The 22,331-nt window shown below is 43.2% G+C and overlaps 1 protein-coding gene across 4 annotated transcripts in view; it reads right to left on the bottom strand.

Annotated features, from left to right (window-relative positions):
• ABCC9 (ATP binding cassette subfamily C member 9) overlaps window positions 1-22,331 on the bottom strand; it is an 843,291-nt gene that overhangs the window by 468,221 nt on the left and 352,739 nt on the right. For all 4 annotated transcript variants that reach the window (XM_069228541.1, XM_069228540.1, XM_069228543.1 and 1 more), the window contains 2 exons: window positions 18,804-19,024; window positions 15,848-16,014 (listed from right to left, as the gene is read on the bottom strand). In XM_069228541.1, the coding sequence (XP_069084642.1) occupies window positions 15,848-16,014; window positions 18,804-19,024 (388 nt within the window). The remainder of the gene's footprint in view (window positions 1-15,847; window positions 16,015-18,803; window positions 19,025-22,331) is intronic.

Raw genomic sequence — 22,331 nt, forward strand, 5'->3', positions numbered from 1 at the left:
ATTTGCGCTACCTTGCCTTACTCCATATCTATGAGGCCATTCAGAGCCACACAAAGTGTCTTTGTGTGACCTCAAAGAAATTATTTCAAGGTTTGCTCCACTATTGCATCACAAAACGTGATGCAACGGTGGTGCAAGGGGCTCATAAATATGCCCCTGTATGCATAAAAAAACAGCATACTGCAAATTGGGAACAGTGTGCTCTCAGACAATTACCCAGAAGCAGTTTTCGCTGAGTAGAAAAGGCTACATTTTCTGTGAAAAGATCTAGATGCTAATAATTTATATCCACCTGTGGAAGTGCTTGAAAAAAATGCACTTAGTTTCAAAAATCTAAATCTATAGTAAACAGAATTTTTATAACTTTAGTGGAAACGTTGAAATGTGTACTTTGTGCTTGCTACCTGAGAGAAATGTTTTTAAGAACCATTTTTCCCCTCAGCTTCACTCAAGTTGTTCAGTACACATTCCTGCTTGAAAATTAACAGTCATGCTCCTACAGGACAATGACTTGGGCTCTGGGATCAGGAAAGGCATGGATCTTGTCAACAACTGGTCACTTAGAGGAATTAGACATCTGGGCGGGAGACAAGAATGCCTGGCATGCCAAAGGACAGTCTTAACACTTATTTCTGACTTGGTGATGCCAAATGGAGCCAGCAGGTTCTGCTCTCATTCATTATTAGAAGCATCCTAGACTTTCTGGCTCCATCCCCTGTTGGAGGGAAAACCATTTGTTTACCCTGAGAGAGGGGACAGCACATCATCTAAATATCGGAGTGACTCAGAAGAGTGCCGGAGTCCATGCAGATGGAAGAAGGGGTTAGCCGTCTTAGATTTAGGGCACCCAGGATTCTCTGCAGCAAGCTAAACAGGAAGTTCTGAAAAGGAGGTGAGATAGGGAGACACAGTAGTCATATTATGGTATGCCTATACGTATAGGGCACGAATCAACTGTGAGGCTATCCAAATGCTTCACAGATGGGTAGGCAGTGGTCTCTAAAGCCTTAATTATTTTAAAATCCAGGTCTTCAGCTTTTTGCAGAACTCAAGAGAACATGAGGAGGCTCTGTTATGCTATGGAAGGTCGTTCCATACTTTAGGGGAGGTGTACGAGAAGACGCAACCTGATTGGGTGATGACAAATTGCCAGTCACTGACAAGTACAAGCTAAGACTGGCATCTGAAGAAATTACCCTCTGCTGGTGTAAAAGGACCCAATTGCTCTAATTACTCCTGTTGCCTATTGGCTCACAAGGCTTAGAACTGCTCTCCAAGGGTTAGGTGGTTGGCTTTCACTTTGTTTGCTGCACGGAACAAAGACAGAAAGACTCCTAAATTAAGAGGGCTCAGCTGACCAAAGAGGCCTGGTCCCTGCAGCAACCCTGGCTAGTGAGAGACATGGTGTCTAGATGCCTACAGTGAGGGCCTTCAGGCAGTAGGCTCCTAAAAATGATGAAAAGTGGGACTTATTTACTATCCCACTTCTCAGGATGGGTAGAAGATACAGAAGCTTCCCAGGAATAGGTGCACTATCATCTGGAAAGAAAGTCAGATATTCTCTTTTGGAGCATTTCGTAACAGTTTAATTTAGTTCATCAGCACCTCACAAGAAAGGAATCCGGCCTTTTGGATCCATGCTTGGCTACAGCCTCTCCCCATGCCCAACCTGGTGCATTGTGAGAACCATTAAAGTGACTTAGTGCCTGATTTGAAGTTTTGCAGAAGGGATACTCCATCATAAATGTGGCAGATATCCTGTCTGCCATATTACAACTGCTATAGTATGGTTAGAGAGGATATCAGTCATACTTGTGATGGAATATCACATGTAACAAACTCTAAATAAGGTTATAAGCCTGAAGGTAAACTTTGGACAGGAGTGAGATGACACATCATTCCCAGCAGTGAAACAACCTCAATAGCCATGAAATGTTTCTTTGTCCACCAGGGAGCATTTTTGCACCAAAAACTATCCAACCTCCATGCCTTAACAGTTTGCCTGAAATCACTACTACGTCCCAGTCAACTATGAAATAATATTTTACATTAGAACTTTATTGTTGTAGGTGAATATTGTCTGAAAACTTAAAAAAAGTTATATCTTACGTTTTCCTCTAATTCAATTTCAATAATTTTGGTGTATTTTGCTTGTTATTTTTTCTTAATTTTTTTTTTTTAATCTAAGTTTATTCTGTTTATTCTAGACTTAAAAATTGTTGGTCCTGTGTGACCTTGAGACACATTTCTCTGGAGAGCTGCTTACTGCTTGTGCCTTAGCTATCAAGTCTTAAGCAGAGAATCTCCAAGTACTATGTTTTAGCCGGACCAGATTGTGTTTATGAAGTTGGAAGGGTTGCTGCCACCCCAAATTACCTTTATATCTTGCACAGAATTTATACCGCCCATATACCAGAATAAACATTCAGCCACTTCAGTCATTGCTTACTGTGTGGACCATTCTTAAGTTGATCGCTCCACATGACAGCCAGCAGTTGATTGTAACTGTCAATTACGATGTATCAGGCTTTGCTTGTGCATTTCGTTATAATATATATATGCGTCTGCATAAGAAAGGGCATCATATTTTTCCTGTTGTGCTGGCAGAACCCTGAAGCCATTGAGCAGCAAGACCTAGTTACACTCTAGAGTCAGAAGCTCATAAAACTACTGAATAGGTGTTCCATTATTATCTAATACTGCATACCCCTGGATGGTGCAGACCTGCAGTTGCACCCAGAGACATTTTAAGGCATAGGCTTCAGCCTTTCAGGGGTCTCCCTGACAGAGCAAGCTCTGTTCTGCAGAGTGTCTTGCCTTGAGTACCTTGAATAATTCTTAAAAAGATTGTTTCAAGCGCAGTTTTGCTTTGGATGGGAATCCATGAAGGCTGTGATGAGGGGGGTAGTGCTTAGGTGGTACACTGGCTGTTGCTGTGGGAGCTGCACATAGAGGAAGGGGAGCTGCCTGGAATGCAGAGTCTAGACCTGACCAACCTGCATCATCAGAGAGAAAAATTGCAGGTCTGACGTAATACAGCAGAAAAGTGGGACAGGCTTGATGTATATATGCTTACACAACCCAGGCAACTACTGCATCGGGAGGGCAATATGTTGGACAGTTTACTGTCTTGGCTTCTCTGAAGGAAGAGTGGCCCACCGTCTGTGAGTCATTTGACAGAACGGGATAGAGTGTTGGAGGATTCACAAGCAGAGGATGTGGCAGCCTTTCAGTGATATTTCGAGGAAGCGTATAAGGGAGGCCACAATAGCTCTTTAGACAGGATAAGAGCTTTAATGTCAGCTTTAAATTGACCTCAGCTGGAAGCAGTGGCAGTGGTTGAGCAAGATGAGGAGGATATGTTGGAGGAGTTTAGGGATGTCTTGCACTTACTGCCTAAGAACAAGGCTCTGGTGGGGATGCATTACCAGTTGAATTATATCAGGGGTTCATGGTGGCATTAACTCAGCCTTTGATGGAGGTTTTCTTAGGAGCTATGGTGAAAGGGGATCTCCCGTCTAGCATGTGTGAAGGCTTTACTTGTAAGGTATCTACGTTTAAGGGTGTTAGACCTGGCATCCTTGGCGTAGTCTCCCCTAACTTTTTGCCTCTGCTTCCCAGGTTTTGACTGTGTGCTGGACTCTATTTTTGTTTTTTTTGTTACTCTGGGCACTTTACAACTGCTGACTAGTGCTAAAGTGCAAGTGCTCCCTATGTGAAATTGGAGTGGTGGTGTTTATCCATAATTGGCACATTTGATTTACTAGTAAGTCAATAGTAAAGTGCACTAGAGGTGCCCAGGGCCTGTAAATCAAATGCTACCAGTGGGCCTGCAGCACTGGTTGTGCCACTCACATAAGTAGCCCTGTAAACAAGCCTCAGACCGGTCACTGCAGTGCCTGTGTGCAGTTTTAAAACTTCCAATTGAACCTGGCAAGTGTACGCACTTGCCAGGCCCAAACCTTCCCTTTTCATACATGAAAGGCACCCTAAAGGTAGGCCCTAGGTAGCCCCATTGGCAGGGTGCAGTGTATGTTAAAGGTGGGACATGTACTGATGTGTTTTACATGTCCTAACAGTGAAACACTGCCAAATTCGTTTTTCACTGTTGCATGGCTTAGCTCTCTCACAGGTTAACATTGGGGCTTCCTTTAAATATTCTTAAAGTAGAGTTTCCTTTTGAGAGCAGATGGAAATGTGGAGTTTGGGATCCCTGAACTCACAATTTGAAATACATCTGTGAGTGAACTTGGTTTTCAAATTTATAGTTTGAAAATGCCACTTTTAGAAAGTAGGCATTTTTTGCTTTAACCATTCTGTGGCTCTGCCTGTTTGTGGATTCCCTGTCTGGGTCAAACTGACAGTTGGGCTGTTTGTAAATCTCCTATAGACAGTGGCAAAAAGGGCGCTGGGGTGTAACCTGCATATCCTGATGAGCCATCTGGGCTAGAGTGGAGGGAGGAGTGGTCAATTACACCTGAAAGAGCTGTGCCTGCCCTCACACAATGCAGTCTCCAACATACTGGGGTGTCTGGGGCCTGGCCTGGGCATGCAGGATCCTGGAAATAACAGAGACTTTCCTTTGAAGTTTGCCTGCTTCAAAGGCAGAAAGGGGTATAAGTAGTGGACCCAAAACCCCAGATTTTAATTCACTTCTGGAACTAAGAGGAACCTCTGCCAAGGAGAAGAGCTGACGAGCTGAGGAGAAGTGCTGCCCCTGCCTTTGACTGTGCTTTGTTGGGCTATCCTGCAGTTGCTGCTTGTGCCTGAGAAAGGGGACAAAGACTGGACTTTGTTGTGCATTCCTGCTTGAGAAGAATCTCCAAGGGCTTGAATTGAGCTTTCCTCCTGTTTTGAAGTCTCAGGATCATCTAAGACTTCCTCTGCCAGCCCCTGAACTCTCTGCTGAGACTCCTGCCATGCCAAGTGGTGCCCCATCCAGTCCCTGGGCCCTTAAAAGCTGAAGTTGGCAGAACAAGGACTGAAATTCATGCATAGAACAACGTGCAGGGACATTTTCAACGCACCATCTGCAACACAGCAGATAAACGACTTGCCACTCACTTCGCGGCTCAAATCGAAACTCTACCTGCATCGTGGCTGGGAGATCAATGCATCACGGCTGGAGAAATGAAGGAACACCCGCTTGCGGCTGCTGATAACCAACGCAAACTTCATGCAGCGCGGTTTTACATCACCGTGGGACAGGATTTCTCACACATCGTCACTGGGATTCAAAGTCATGGGAACCTGCACAGATCCGGGGCGCTCTGTCCATAAACCAACGCATCGCTCCCTTGCGAGGGAGAAATACGATGCATCACTGACCAGAGAAGAAAAATGAAGCACGGGGTCACCTGCGAGTAAGGAAACCATGCATCGCTGACTTTTACAATGCACTCTCACCCATGCGGGTTTATTTTTGACCTGAACCAGGTACTTTGTGTAAAATCATCGTTTCCATTGTTTTCTATTAAGTAATACTCTTTTTCTTTTGAAAATTCGTATTTTGACTTGTGAATGATTTATTTTTGTCATTTTGGTCTTGTTTGATTTAGATACATATTGCCTATTTTTCTAAACTGGTGTGGTGTCCATTTTCTAGTGTTTTCACTGTAATACTGTGTGTTTGCTACAAATACTTTACACATTGCTTCTGGGTTAAGCCTTTTTCCTCGTACCAAGCTATCAAGAGGGTGAGTGAGGGTTAACTAGGTGTGTTTTTCCTTTGTCCTGACTAGAGTGAGGGTCCTTGCTTGGACAGGGGGTAGCCTGACTGCCAAGCAAAGACCCCATTTCTAACTAGGGGGATTACTTCAGATCTTGCCTCATATTGGCCACTCACAATGACAAATTCTGACATTAAAATATTATGTAAACTCTTGGCCAATTGTATTAGACTGGTGATGAATGGACTGGTTCATGTAGGTCAGTGTGGCTTTATTCCGAGTCATGGTATGACCTTGAACTTGAGGCGCCTTGTGCATGTGCTTCATGAGGTAGAGAATAGCCAGAAGGAAATGATGGTGGCCTCAATTGATATTGAAAAGGCACTTGATACAGTGGACTGGGGGCACTTGCTAGAGGTGATGAAAGTCATAGGGATAGATCACAATTGAGAGCCTGGATTCAATTGTTATACACCAATCCAGTGTGCGGGTGAAGTTGGTACAATATAGATCAGAGCAGTGGTATATAGAACACAGCACATAAGAGGGATGCCCACTGTCACCCTTCTTGTTTGCCGTGGCTGTAGGGCCACTGGCAATACAGACACCCGAGGTCATGCATGAATGGGTGACAGAATTGGGTCACACTAGGCTTATCATTTCACTCTACGAGGATGACACATTGTTTTACCTTAGGGTGTCCGGGCCATTTGTGGCCATCTTATTGGAGTTACTGAGAGAGTTTGGGGAGGTGTCCAGACTGAAAATTAATAAACAAAAGTTCTTATTGTTCCCACTGGTGGTGTTGGTCGAGTTGACTGGGGAGCATTTTCCAGATTTGGGATTGTGGTGGGAGACTGATCACGTTTAATATCTGGGTAAAATGGTGGCAAAACACACACAAAAAACTATTACCATATAATATTGAGCATGTGAGTGCTCCCTGCGAGAATCTGTGTGGTTCAGGAACCTGCTGCTTGTATGTGATCCAGAATTCAATGTACATACTCCAAGAGTGTGTCTTCCATCAGCTGAATATCATACTCAGCCTGCCTATTTGGGCTGAGAGTCGGAGTAGGGTGGCTCGTCGCACATTTTTAAGGGGACTGGAGAAAGGTGGACTCAGTATCCCGAACCTGGAATATTATTACTATGCTTCCCATGTGCAGCACACAGCAAAAAGAATGGAGGAAGGAAATAACTGGAAGAACGATCTCTTGGCAGGTTTGGTGGAGGGGACCAAACTACTGGGGTTGCTGATGGCAGGCTTGTGTGTTTGTCCTCCAAGGTGCCCCATCTGGTGATCCAGACAGCTGCAGTGTGGCAGAGGCTGGTGAGGGTGGTGATAAGGAGGGCCCGCTTTCATAGGGAGTTGCCACTGTGAGTCTTAGCTTTGTTCCACCAGACAGAGGAAGTTATGTCATTTCATTCTGGAGCTAAGGAGGTTGCGGGCTGATTGGAAACCTGTATCCAAATGATGTCTTTATGTCCTTCGAGGAAGCATGGAATCAGTTTGGGTTGGGTTGGTACCTGGGCAGTCTTTGCAGTACGTGGGTGTGTCAGATATGGTGAGGCGGCCTGGACATTTTATCCTGTGGTGCCACATGTATCGACTACACTGGCCAGCTATTGACACCGTGGTCTGGGCGACACCTTATCTAGATGTTTTACAAGGCCCTGCAGGCTGATAAAATCAGTGTCCTGATGAGAGCAAGGAAGGCTTGGGAGGCAGATCTTGTGGCTCCATTCTCAGATGTGGACTGACCTAGGATTGTGCATTGTTGAAGTCTGTGTCCAGTAACACCAGGTTCAAATTGATACACCTTAGTTTTGTGCATCATACTTATATGATCCCCGCATGCACACAATAAGTCCAGAGTGCATCACTGCATGTCCCTGTTGGTGTGGGGCAGCCGTAGGTAAGAGACTTCTGGGATGGGGTAATAAAGAGGGTTACTCGGACCACTGCACTGACCTGTGAGCTATGCCTGCTGGAAAACTTGTTGCACCTCAAGAAGTGTAAAATGGCAGTCAGGTTCCTGCAGTTAGAGCTAGTGCTGGCAAGGAGATGGGTAGCAATCACTTGGATGGGGGTTGGGCTCCTACTGAGGGACTATCTGTCCGGAGCGTTACAGTATGGTCAATGATGGCAGAAACTCAAATGCAATGCACCAGCACATATGCTAAACTTCCAGTTGACCTGGAAGCCTGGGGCATATTGTGTCAAAAGATCTTGCAGCAGGAGGGGGATGCTTCAGAGGTTGACTCCATGTACACAGAAGTGCAGCTATAGAATGGCAGTACATAGGTGGGTAGGGGAGTTGGGGCCAGGGCAGGACTGGGAACCCAAAGCAGCTTTGGCAATTTTGTCAGACCAGCCCCTGCATGGAGGCTGGAAATGAGAGTAAGTGGATTATGCTGGATTACTGCTTTTGTTACTGGGGGGCAAAATGCAACACCATTGAAAAATCAGTACCTGTAATAAAACCAGCCCCACCCTTCCAGCCTTCCGGGGAAACACCAGATACACGGTACAGCCAGTCCAACCCTGGTTGGAGCACAACTATGTGGACGAGGTTTATTGTTTGTGCTTGGGTATACCTCTTGCCTCCTCTGTTGTGCTTCGCAATTGTAACTGCTATCATGAGATCATGAGATGGCTTGAGAGTGACCCTGATGCTATTGTACTGTAACTTTTTGGTTTGCAGCTCTGCTTTGTTGTCTGTTGTCACTTGTTTTTAAAATGACACATAAAGGTTTTAAAAACAATATAGTTTGGCGTTGTTTTTAATGGGTGAAGTGTGAGAGTGTTATACAGACATTATTCAGATAAATGAGTTTAAATTCAATGCAGCAGCCATACTAAAAATGTTGTTTTAGATCAAAGCATGACCTCATTTATGAGAAATGTGAGGGTATCACAGAGATTATTTGAAGTAATATTATTATGCTGCTCCTGTGTTACAATATTTAAAACACATCACTACTCCTGAATTAGATTTTATGCATTTAGAATTTGGATGAGTTTGTCTGTGCACCTGGCCAAAGATGGTATGAAAGAGCTGAATCAGTCCTAAATTCAAAGCTGTTCTGAAAGGGGCCCCCAACATATTTATGGCCGAGGGCTCACAAAATACTGAAGATGTCCACTGGCTACACAAGTGGAGGCTTATAGTAAAAGCATGGCTCCAGAGCTTGCCCTACTACCATGTCTCAGTGGTATTTGTTGTCTACACTGCCACCTCATGGTTTTAGTTAGATAACCAAAATTATCTCTGCTGCCACCTCATGGATTTTGTTGCATTAGTGAGTCACCCTACATGGTGTGTGTTATACATTGGGCCACTCATTGTCAGAGGTATGCTACTGTCCAAGTTGGGACCGCAATCAGAGTAAGTCAGCTACACACCATAAATTGACCTATGCTCACTCTCTTGTAGGTTGGCACAGGCAAGCTTAACTTAGGAGGCAATGTTGAAGGTATTTGTGCAACACTTAAAACAGTAAAACATCACGCAAAAAGATACACACCTGGCAAAAAAAGCGGAGCTTAATTTAATGACCAAACAAGGTCAAAACAACAAAAATCCAACAAGTAGAAGTTGATTCATTTTTAAAGAATGTCTGCAAGTGTAGTTCTTAAAAGCCTAAAGTGCCAACCGAGGCTATCTGGTTGTGCTTGACTGGGGTATAAATGCTAAAGTTCAGGCCGACCACAATGGAATGTGGGTTGGACACAGGGACCAACCTTGTCCTGCTGAAAAAGCACCTTCTTGCACTGTCGGTGGGGCCCAATGTGTTGAGCAGAGGGGCGATGCATTGGTGTTGATTTTGCTGGACGTAGGTGATGCAGCGCCATCAAGTTGTGCAGCTGGCAATGCAGGTGATGTGTCAGTGCCGAAGGAGCGTATCAATTCTGAACCATGCAATGGTTTGATGCACTGGTTCTGGCAGTTGCAGCACTTTATGCCTACTTCCAAGGGCCAAGGACTGGATTGGCATCACTTGGCAGGACAAGAAGTGCAGCAAGCAAAGTCCAGGTGTGGTTGCAGGATGAAGGGAAGTCTTTGATGTCACTGAGACTTCAGAACAGGAGGCAAGCCAGCAAGCCCTCTGAGTCACTTTGGTTCTGGGGATGTAGAGATGCAGGTTCAGTCCTTCTCACTCCCAGGCAATGAGGGAAGCAGGCAGCAGGGCAGGCATAGCAGAGCAGAAGTCCAGCAAAGTCCAGGCAGTCTCTTCAATAACACAGAGCATCCATTCTTCCTGGCAGAATGTCCTCAGGTCCAGTAGTGTACTAAGGTGCTGGTGTCTAAAGTCCAATATCTATACCCAGTTGTGCCTTTGAAGTGGAGGAGACTTCAAATAGAGACCTTCGAGGTGCACAGGCCCCCTGCCCTTCCTGCCCTGGCTGTAGACCCACTACAGGGGGATATGCAGCTCTTTGTGTGGCGACAGGTGTAAGTGTCTGCACCTCCCTCCCATCTTGCCCAGGATGGCCCATCAGGATGTTCCCTTTGTGTGTGGCTGTCTGGAGAGAAGGCACAAAGCCCAGCTGTCACCCATCTCAGACTTCTTTTTAGAGACGGGCAGAAGACACAGAATGGTGTAAGTAGGAAAAGGCCAACTTTCTAAAAGTGGCATTTTCAGAATTACAATTTGAAATCTGACCACCATACATTGTGATTTTAAATTGTGATTCCAGAGACACCAAGCTGAGGGTCCCATCTCTTCCCGTAATTCTAACGTTAACCTGTGGGAGAGAAAGGCCTTGCAGTAGTGAAAAACAAATTTAAGGGTTTTTCACTACCTGAACATGTAAAACTAAAACGTACATTTCCAACTTTTTAAATACACTGCACTCTGCCTTTGGGGCTGTCCAGGGCCTACCTTAGGGGTGACGTATATGTATTAAAAAGGATGGACTGAGCCTGACAAGAGGGCTTACATACCAGGTCGACATGGCAGTTTAAAATTGCACACACAGACTCTGCAATGGCATACCTGAGACATGTTTAAAGCGGCTACTGAAGTGTGTGGCACAATCAGGGCTGCAGACCCACTAGTTGCATGTAATATACAGACTCTGGGCACATGTAGTGCACTTTACTGGTGACTTCTAAGTAAATTAAAAATGCCAATTGTGGATAAGCCACAGATACCATGTTTTAAGTAGAAAGCACATGCACTTTAGCACTGGTTAGCAGTGGTAAAGTGCCCAGAGTCCTAAAGCTAGCAGAAATGAAGTCAGAAAAACAGGAGGTCAGAAGGCAACAAAGTCAGGGGAGACCACACCCAAGATGCCAATTCTAACAGTAAGGAAATGCCCAAACCAGGATCCTACGTTCACTGTGCCAAAGGGTCAAAAGTTGCATCTCAATGATGAGGCCCAACCAAATCAAATCTGATCTGTGGTTGCATGTAATCCTTTTTAGAGGGGATGTGGCCAAGCAGTGTGGAATTGCTTGTTCCTTTGAGAGAAATGCCATAGCTGATCTGGATAATGTTAGCCCTGACAGACTTTGAGTGGTCTTCCCCCAACTTTTTGCCTGCCTCCCTCCATTTTTCTGATCTCTTTTTTGCTGATTTTTAGGACTCTGTGCACTTTACCACTGCTAACCAGGGCTAAAGAGCTTGTGCTCTCTCCAGTAAACATGGTAAAATTGGATCCTACTCAATTGGCATATTTAATTTACCTTTAAGTCCCTAGTAAACTGCATTAGATGTGCCCAGGGACTGTAAATTAAATGCTACTACTGGGCCGGAAGTACTGTTTGTGCCACCCACATAAGTAGCCCCTTAACCATTTCTCAGGTCTGCCTTTGCCAGGCCTGTCTGTGCAGTTTCATTGCTACTTCGACGTGGCATTTAAAACTACTTGCCAAGCCTTAAATTCCCCTTTTACTACTTATAACTCTCCCCTAAAGTAGGCCCTAGTACCCATAGGGCAGGGTGCTATGTAAGTAAAAGGCAGGACATTACATGTTCTGGTAGTGAAAAACTCCCAAAGGTGTTTTTCACAACTGTGAAGTCTTCTCCTCTCATAGGGCAGCATTGGAAATTACCCTTATATACTTTTAAGTGGTCATTTCTGATATGAGAGGAGGGGCATTCTCTTGTTTGGTATGGTTGTAGTGGTAGTGAGAAGTCCTGCTTATTGGTGAAGTTGGATTTAAAATTACTATTTCAGAAATACCACTTTTAGAAAATAGGCACTTAATGCTTCTGTGCCTTACAGCCTGTCTCCAATTAACGTGTGTTCTGTGCTGCTTGACAGCTCCTCTTGTGCATTCCACCCAGACAGCCATATCATAGGATACTCAGCTGCATCTGCATTCATCTGCATACTGATGGGTCTTCCTGGGCAGGAAGAGTGGACGGGCTCTCACTTAAACTTCAAAGGCTAATGGCCTGACCTCACACAAAGGACCTGATCGCCCCCACAGATCTCTTGGCAGACAAGATTGGGTTGAAAGGGGAACTTGGGCACCTCAAAACCATTCTTTGAAGTTTCCTCCACTTCAAAGACACATTTGGGTATATATAATGGGTCTGCCACCCCACCAAATCAGACACTTTCGTACCTACATCTGGACTCTGTCAGAGGGACTGCCTGGCTGCACAAAAGACCCCTCTGGACTGCTTTGCTGGAAGGACTGCTGGCCTGCTTGTTGCCATGCTGCCTGCTGGCCCCTAACACTGCTGGAAGGACTCTGCCTTTCTCCACAAGTGCTCTCCAAGGGCTTGGATTAAGCATGCCTGCTGTCCTGAAGTCTCAGGGCTATCAAAGACTTCACAAAAGAGAAGAAAGTCTAGCCTGTCAAAAAATGTATGCAATGCCTATAAAAACAGATGCAGTGCCTGCCTCGAGGCAGAAAAATTGCTGTACGCCTACTGGGTCAACGCAATGCCTGCTCCTTCCTACCAGCACGTTGTGGATTTTCCACACATTGCCCCTGGGTGTCAAAATATCCCCGCACCACAGTGAGGAAACAAGGCTGTGCTCCTTGTAATCGACACATCCCCTTGCCACATGGAAATAATTGACACACCTTTGCCGCATCGGAAAAACTGATGCATTGCTTTATTTTCCGATGCATCACCTCCTCTGCGGCCCCTCTGTGTCGCTATTTTTTACACATCCCAGGTACTGTGTGTTAAAAGGATACAGCCACTAATTATTGTGGATTAAGACTCATTTCAACCTCTAAAAAGGGATATGTTGATTTGTGCATATTGGATTTTTGATGTTTTGGTCTTATTTTATACAGATCAGAATTATCTATTTTCCTAAAGCGGTGTTACTGTAAGAGTTATTACACACGTACTTTACACATTGCCTTCTAGGTTATGCCTGCCTGGTTGTGTTGTAATTTACTCTGACTAGGGTTGTGGTCCCTACTGGGACAGGGTGCATACCTCTGCAAACTAGAGACCCAATTTCTAACCGATAGGATTGGTGGTCTTATGTATTTGCAAGGCTTAGCAAACATTAAGCATGCCTAAATTAGAATTACCCAAAAGTGTTTGTGTACAGTTGTTGTAATAAAAGGATCATATTTGCAAGGTGAGATATTGGTGCTGCAGACAAGACACCCCCAAACCCTATGTTTTTTCTCTGATTCCTTTGTTTAGGCTATTTGGAGGGAATCAACCTTACTTCATGCCAGAGAAGCCGTGAAAGATTCAAATTGTGCTTCTGCAGGGAGTTTGAGGCAACTTGTATCCCACATTCCTTTCTGATGAGCAAAACTAGACCTGAGCCTGACTGGTTGCTCCATTCAAATTATAATGACTAAACATTGGCTTTCCACCAGCTGTTCTCATTTGAGAACATAACTAGGATCTGCACTGTTGCTCACTAAAAACTTCTTGAACTTGGGACTGAGGGAAATCCTTTTTTTACAGAATCAGCCAGGTTTGTTGAATCCCGAGCACTACCTACTTCCTCTTGATGGGAAAAAGCCAAGGCCCTGCGGAAGCTGTGCTTGCCTGCTCTCTTGCTGCTCTTGCCCACTGTTAGAAATGGGGTCTTTGGTTGACAGTCAGGTTACCCCCTGTTCAAGCAAGGACCCTCACTCTAGTCAGGGTAAAAGAGAATCACCCTCAGCTAACCCCTGCTCACCCCCTTGGTATCTTGGCAGAGCAGTAGGCTTAACTTCAGAGTGCTAGATGAAAAGTATTTGTACCAACACACACCGTAACTTAATGAAAACACTACAAAATGACACAACACCAGTTTAGAAAAATAGGAAATATTTATCTAAACAAAACAAGACCAAAACAACAATAATCCGGCATACACAAGTCAAGTTATGAATTTTTAAAGATTAAACTCAAAAATAGTGCTTAGAAACACAAAATGCTTCAATGAGGTGTTAACACAGCGTCGTGATGGAGTCGTTCCCAACAAGCCGACACCAGTGGCACCGGACATGGAGTCGCGTAGACCCCCAAGTACAGTACCTTTGGTGAAGAGTGAAAACAAGCCTATGCGCGAAGTCGGGGATCGCGGCGTCTGTGCGAAACGTTGAGCTCGCAAAGAGTTCATTAACATTTTAATGCATTACCACTTTGCACTCATAGCATAAAGTATAGTATAGTGCATTTAGCCAGGGGCACTAGTCTCACAACTGCATTGTGTTTTGTAACTGCTCTTGTTGTGACCCTTTTCATAGAGGAACTGGTGGCTCATTGTACCGCTACTGTTTACTGAGAACTACGTTTGGTATTGGATAGTATTTTGTTGCTGCGTGCTTCCAATTCTGATTTGAAATATTTAGCGTGTCTATTTAATGTATGAGCTGTGTTTAAGAGAGTTGCACATACAAAACGAAATGCTTGGCAGGATTTTAACACTTTATAGTTCCATGGAGTACTGTGTTGAATAATACCCAGACATCCCGCACACCCTCTCTTGAGTTAAGATTTGGACTCCTCGTCCATCGCACCCACGTGACTTAGGAAAGCTAACGTGACCACGTACTTTCTGTTGTAGACTAAGTGCATCATTTAATCGATGGCAGTCCGCTGATCAGGTCGCCAGGTCAGTGGAAGAAGAAGCTTCTGACCCCTCAGTAAGAAGCCACCCACACTCCTCAATGGCCCTACCTGCATGGCGGGGATTTCTGTTATGAAAGTGCATCACCATGCCGAGTGAATGCCGAGTGGGCTGCCATGTTGATGTGGGAGCTCAACGTTTTCTTTTACTTCTCAGAAACAAGTCTCAGAGCCTGGGGTTTGTTTATGAAAAGCAAAAGAGAAATGGCACTGATACACAGTTGAGTTCCCCCTGCACATTAGGGGCATTTCTTTGTTTTCCTGCCTATGTCGACAATTTATTGCTGGCAGAAGTGGGCAGGAAAGCCAGTGGAGGACGTCAAACCTTAAATAGGTTAGAAGTATCCATCACTGTGACCATGTGTCCCTGTGGTGGTCAGATTGCCAGGTCAAGGGTTTTCGACAACTGAGTTATTTGAGGCCCCACCGCTGAAAACCTGGTATTTACTGCATGTCTAAATGTGGTAAGGAATCTGCACCTGTTTCCCCAAACTCTAAGTGATCCTTTAGACACCTTGTGTGTTGATTTCTAGTGACCCTGATTTTTATCTTTTTTTGTAGACCAGTAGCACTGCCCCAATAGCGCATATATTTGCCCACATCTGGGATCTGGCCTATCTGAGCTTTTTAAAGATACTGTTTGTACATGCACAAGAGATGCATCATTATCTTGTTAAACCGTTTATTAGGGGTGTGTCAAATTTGTGCAATTTGCATTCACGTACTCATAAGATATGTCGGCAAAATTATGTGAAATTATGACCAATTATGCAAAATGCTGATGCATCAATTAGCACAAAATTTTAGTGTGAAATGCGTCCCTGCATCAGTTGTTGATGCAAGAGCTTATTTTGCACTAACATAAGTGTAAAAAAAAAGCACCCCAAATAAACACTGCTAACATTCTGTTGTTCCTGTGCATTCACTGTAAATTTTTACCACAAATGAAACATAATTATAAATTGGCAAAATGGTGGAATGATGCACAGTGACACATAGCAAGAATTTTTTGAAAATACATAAGTAACACCAGAATAATTAAAATTTTGCCCAGGCCTGGATGGCATTCTTTTTCATGATGACATTTGGTTGGATTGTCCAAATTTGCAATATTCTACCTGATTGGTGCTAAAATGATTTTCTTAAGAAGGTTGTGGTGAAGATTTTTCGCAGCTGTGAGTCCCATCCACTCCACAGTCAGAGAAGTCACAAGGCAAAGGAAGATGCCAGAGCCGCATAGTATGGTGAAACCGGCGACATAAAATGGTCGGTCTGATTTAGCATCCTGTGGGCAATGAAATACACTTTCACAATCTAGCATCTTGCAGTATGCTTATTAATTTCATGCATATTTCTATCGACTGAGCTACAGTACACAAAAATGGACACCACAATATAGGGAAATTACCACCCTTTATTTCGAATACCAACCCTCTGTGTACTGTAGATTGAATTAGGTTTGAAAACAGTACAATAAAGCTATTGGTGATTAACGAGAAAACAGATCACGCTCTTGTCATTAGAATATAAATGTTCACAGATATTCATTCTATTGCTCGATTTTTTACTCAGTGAAAAACTGCAAAAAAGTTTCTAAATGTAAGGGCGGGCAAAAGTGTTCTGAATTTATTCTATCCCCAAAAATATAATTTTCAATTAGAGATTAAAATTCTTTTGAGATCTTATTTTTTATCGTACATGTAAAAGAGGTTCAACTGAGGCTACGGTGTCCCTGCTTCAGAGCTGGACCCAGGGATGGCAGATTGTAAAATGGGGATCACAAAACAGTAGTTCATTGCTTCTAATCTAGGTGAAGAAGAGTCCCTAGCATTATCCAATTGGGAAACTGCATGAACGTATATTTGTCCAGAAGTGTATACTGCACAATCAGGAAGGAAATAACATATGCATATTAAGTTTATTTCCCACACTTTTTTCTTAGATATGCAAATATACATGCGAAATAGTAAATACCACAGTGTGGCAGATTATCAACTGTTGTAAATTTATCGTTGGCAGCACTGGAGAGGACATTACAGGAAGCACAGGCATATTTACTCCTATGAAGTGCAGTACTTTTCCAAAATCGGAAAGAGAAGGGGGTGTCCAGAGTTCCTGAGGGTGTACTGATTGGAGTTTCTCCAAAGGGATTTGTTGTTAGATGAAAAACATGTATGTGCATATACACATTTCCCTGTCATTTAGTAAGATTTTCCATTGAGTGGAAAATCAATGAGATCATGTTTGGCAAAGTTGGAACACAAGTGTATGCCTGGAATTCTGTAGGACTCAGAACATACTTAAATCTAAATGATGTTTAGGAGTAAAGTTTAAGAAATGCATTTCAAATGTTTTCTTGATATCCTTAGTGAATCATTTTCCAGCATGCACATTGCTATGACAAGAGCCAGGATACAGATAGATGACAGAATACAAAATGGGAGACACAGAGCTAAAGAAAGAAAAACAAGAGAAACTGTGAGAGGGAGAGGAATGGAAACCAAGAGACAAAGGGGCCGATTAGGAGTTTGGCGGACAGAAACACCAGTCTGCCAAACTCCCGACTGGGTGGTCGCCTCCGTGCTTGCAACCTACCCACTGGCCCCATTAAGACTTTCCCACTGGAAGACCGGCGGAAACCAAGGTTCCCATCAGTCAGCGCAGTGGGAAAGGTGCAACAGCATTGTCGCTGGCTCATAACAGAGTTGCTGGCAATGCTGGTGCATGCAGGGGTACCAGCACCATCGGAATGCACACTGTCTGCACAGCAGGGTGCTGGTCAGTGGCCCCATGCATTTGTTCTCCACCAGCCTTTTCAGGGCAGTTGAACCCCCATGAAAAGGCTGGTGGGGAACAAGGTAGTAATCAGCAGGGCGTCACTGAGTTCAGCGCCGCCCTGGCTGATTACAACCTACACTGCCATCAGCCCATCGGGATCTGAGATCCTGGCGGGGATGGTGGTAGGTTGCCGGGTCTGCCCACCAACCTCATAATGTGGCGGTCAGACCAACACTGAGAGGTTGGTGGTCTTAAGACCGCCAGCCTCGTAATCAGGCCCAAAGTAAAAGAGAAGGAATGTGAAAAAGAGTGAAAGAAAAAGTGAGAGCAATGATAGAAAGAAAGGTAAATTGGACGGTATGCCACCAGAATACTCTGGCATAAATATTGTCTGACTAAAATATTGTGTCCTAAATATTATTTTAATACATATTATCCTATTAGAGTTAATAGTAGAAAATTTACAGCCAGCAGAGCTATTTTCTTAAACCGCATTTAGACCAGGATAGTTACATCCTGTAATATTTTATTATAGATATTTTGACATACAATTATATGGAGATAAAGGCAATGAGAGAAGAGAAAAAAACAAAAAACTATGGAGAAAAGTGTGAGTGAAAGAGTATAGGAGTGACTCAGAAAGAGCAGAAAGAAAATGAGAATTAGCAGAGTGAGAGAGACAAAAATTGAGACAGAGAAACAAAATGAAAGATCTATACAGAGACAAAGAGAATGAGAAAGGGAGACAAAGAAGATAAGATAGAGAAGAAGAGAAAGAACAAACAAACACAAGCCTTAGAGACAGGGAAACATGCTACACAGAGAATTAAAATGAATGGGTGTAAATAGTAAAGGTGGCATTAAAACCACATGTCTTAAGAAGAAAATGACGTTTTTGGGACTGTAACTATGCTTTAGGCACTGAACCTTACAAGACTACTGCAACTCGTCTAATTGTTTGCATAGTATGAATCTGAAGGAGAAGTTCATCCAACACATTATTGGGTATTGGCTGTCAAACAATACAAAATCCCAGAGTCGCCTGTCTTTTTCCCATTGTACCTTCTGCCACTTTTGTTCCAACATTCAGAACTGGCACCATCTATCTACCGACTAGCTAATGTCTAACCTATTTCTAGCAGAATAAAGGCACAGGGTACTTATGTGGAGCACTTACGGCAATGAACATTCAATGGTCAAAAAGTGTTGGTTGGGAGTGCTTCTTTAATAAATGAGACCAATCAAAGAGAAGATATATTTCTGCCAGTATAAAATGTTCAATTATAAATGTTTTACCTTAGAACTGTTTGGAACATTTTCATTGGAAGTCCAATCGGCGAGCCAGTAGTCTATAGCCACAATGACAGAGTGTTTGACCAATTTAGAAAAAATCATGAGGAACACCAGGAAAAAGCCACCGGATGTGAGGTATCTCCAGCAGGTCTTCCAAGGCATCTTGGTCCTGAGGCGCATCACAGTTGACATGTTATCTTCCTCATCCTCCTCTTCTTCTTCCTCTGTGTTACAGATTTAGTCAATGGAATTAATTCGGCTCCAGAAGTACAATAAATATTAGCATGCTTCACAAAAGTGTTTATTGAATTGTGTCACCCCCTTGAGCAGTAATTCATGAAACAGCCTATTTTTATACACTTTGAAAATGTTTGACTGTTTAGCCACATTGTCCTAACACGTTATGTCTGGGATTCCTACGTGAAAGACCAGGATGGCAGCACTTAATGATAAAAATAGTCTATAGGTTTCCAGAAATGAAATACACTCTGACGTATAACATTGTAAAATCGCAAATATTGATACATTTTAGAAGATGTGTTTAAAAGAAAGCCCGTTTTCTCATTAAAGACACTGCAACAGGAGGAAAAACAGCAACAACAACATAATTACTTAGCAGTACAGAGTAGGTTTTTAGGCAAATAAAAAGTGCCTATTTATCTCGATGCGCTATCAAATGTGTTTTTATAACACAAAGCATACACTTCAAAGATAATTGTTAAACAGCATGTATTACATTTCTCAGGGCCCTTATAATAAATTACATATATTTATAATTTGCTAGCAATAAACAAAAGAAGTTTTCTTTGTAAAGACAATGGTGTCTGCAACCAAAGGGGGAAATACTGTTTATCGATTCACAGAGAAGCTCGAATTTCTCCAGTGAATTCATGGACATTAGTCACAACCTGAAGACTGCTATCAGGGACATCATCGCCTGGTGATTACCCCAAACATATTTGTTTGGCTGCGCCCTCTTTTTAACTGCAGTGGAGACTGAGACTTGTATTTTTTGTTGCAATCTGAAGCCAGTATTTATTGATGTAAAGTAGCGTCAGACACGTCAAAAAATCCAGTCCAGAGTTATCTAAATGTCAATAAAGTTAAAAAACATATATCTAGACACAGAACAATTTCTATTTCATTCAATATGTTCAGAAAATAACTTGTGATCGTACTCCATCATATAGCATGCACCTCTACACACTAATCGTTGCAAGGAACATATCAAAGTGTCTGCTGTTAATAAGTTTACATTTTTAAAGCAACGAGTAGAAATTAAAAAAAAAAAAAAAAATCTCTGAAAGCGATTTGACGCGTCTCTACACCATCGTCATGAGAAAAGAACATTTTATTAGCCATTTCTAACCAATAGTATTGGTCTTTACTCTCCAATATTAGTCTACACCTCATATGAACATCGAAGTAAGCAGAAGCCGAAATCATACATATACTACGGAATTTCACGCCTTATTTATCGGAAAGTAAGATAACCGGCTGCTTCACCCTTCTGTCCTAGAATGCAATGCTATATGTTTTAGTCTCAAGAGTGATGTCAGAATCCTAAGTGCTCTCTCGTATTTTTCCCATTTCTAAGTCTACTGGAATGAAACGCTCTTGCTTAATAATATTGAAATACCTACCGGTGCGATATATGCAAGCAGAACCTTCATTATACCTCCATTCAAAAGTGTCTAGCATCAAATCCTGTATCATTCTGTACGAATATTCTTAGCTCCTAGACGATATCGTTGTTAAAGCTCTATAATGAAATCTGACATTTCTTTGGTCCCCTTTGTCATTTATGTTAAGAGTTGGCCCTGTTGGTTGTGTCAAAAATGCAGTTAGAATTGTATGTATTAATCTCCAGCTCATTTTTGACGATGTTTTATGGTAATAAATAGGCTGGTGTCAACTACGTGAGAAAACACAAACATGCACTCGCTCCCACTGAGTCTATTTAAGTCGCTGCAGGGTAAGCAGGTAGGATGGCTACCTGAGATCCGTTCTAGTGATCACGCCCGATAAATACGAGTGTTTAATACAGTAACAAAGATTCGGAGATTGTAAGTAGTCAATCGCTTTCTGCTACAGTTTTAATATTTTGCTTTCAGGTCTCGCTACAGAGAACTTTACCTGCCTGGAACGACATATTGACACCACACAGCACACACAAATCACAAAACATAACTTACTCAATCACATACTTACAGATACAGAGACATACAAAAGGGTCGTTTGGACACTAAATCCAGCGTTCGCAGTTTTGGGGCAAGTTTCCTAAAATTGTGGTACGGGACACTGCATTTCACAAATGTATCAATTTTTGGCCATACATTTTCCACGCCTGAGAAGGAAGGAAAGTAGTCCCTCACTAGATAGCAGCCCCTCTCGCCTCATGAAAAACAATCACATAAACAAAAACACCCACAGTTTCAGCTGATGCAGAGGTGGATTGTCTAGACAGGAAAAATAAAAATCGGGCATCAAGTCTGTGCATTGCTCGGCAAACTCCCAAAAACATTACTAACTCAAGCATGTGTTGTCGAGAAGAGCAGATGGTCCTGGGATATTGAATTCGAAATGATTAGCACAACACCCTGTCTCAGTCATTAAGGGGCAGAGTTATGGAAAGTGGCGCTGTACTTGGTGCAGCGCTACTTTCCCTGCGTCCCTTAGCGCCCCCTTACTGCCACCACGAGTGAGCCGTACTTAAAATACGGGGCACCATGGTGTAGGGTAGGGGGAAATAGCATCATTTTTTATGACACTATTGATGTACTCTGTAGGAGTACTCCTGCAGAATACATAGGGGCCCATTATAAATAATGAAAGACCCCTTTTAACACCTGCTCTGAGCAGGCATTAAAAGTGCCATACAATATGACACAAGTAAATCTCTTAGATTTCCCTGCGTCATTTTTTCGGCCCCCCCTAACATGGCAATGCCCCCTTTGCATACACTAGGCCTGGCACAGGTATAATGTAATGCAAAGGGTTACAAAGTGGCGCAATGCATGCATTGCACTGCTTTGTGAATATGGGACTAGGATTTTGGCCTCTTTTGGGCCATATTAGCGTTAAAAAAATGAAGCTAATGTGGCGCAAGGTGGCGCTAGGGGCTTATAAATATGCCCCTTAGTAGTGCATCTCCCAGTTGACCCTACTCTTCCCTGTGGAGCAGGTGTGGAATGTCCAGTCAGTCAGTAGCACATTTGCCACCAGCAGGCCTGGTGCTGCACAATACATGCTGTGGTACTTGAAAGAAAAATGCAGAGGCGGCCATTGCCCCAGTTTTGAGCTGCCCTCCCTCCCCAGACATCGAGGTTCTTGTGGGATGAACGTAAACAGCAAAACAGCAGGTGCAGAGGTGCAGACAGTAAAAGTGTTTGCATCTGTGTGCGGGATGGTCGTTTTTTAACATGTACTGGCGCTGCATCAGTCCCCTGAAACATTAAGAAATTACATTAAATGTATTTGATTTTTCAATTTATCTTCACACCTGTTTTGTGTAAACCTACAGTCTATTTC

Source organism: Pleurodeles waltl, chromosome 4_1 (genome assembly GCF_031143425.1).
Source record: "Pleurodeles waltl isolate 20211129_DDA chromosome 4_1, aPleWal1.hap1.20221129, whole genome shotgun sequence".
NCBI classification, from domain to species: domain Eukaryota; kingdom Metazoa; phylum Chordata; class Amphibia; order Caudata; family Salamandridae; genus Pleurodeles; species Pleurodeles waltl.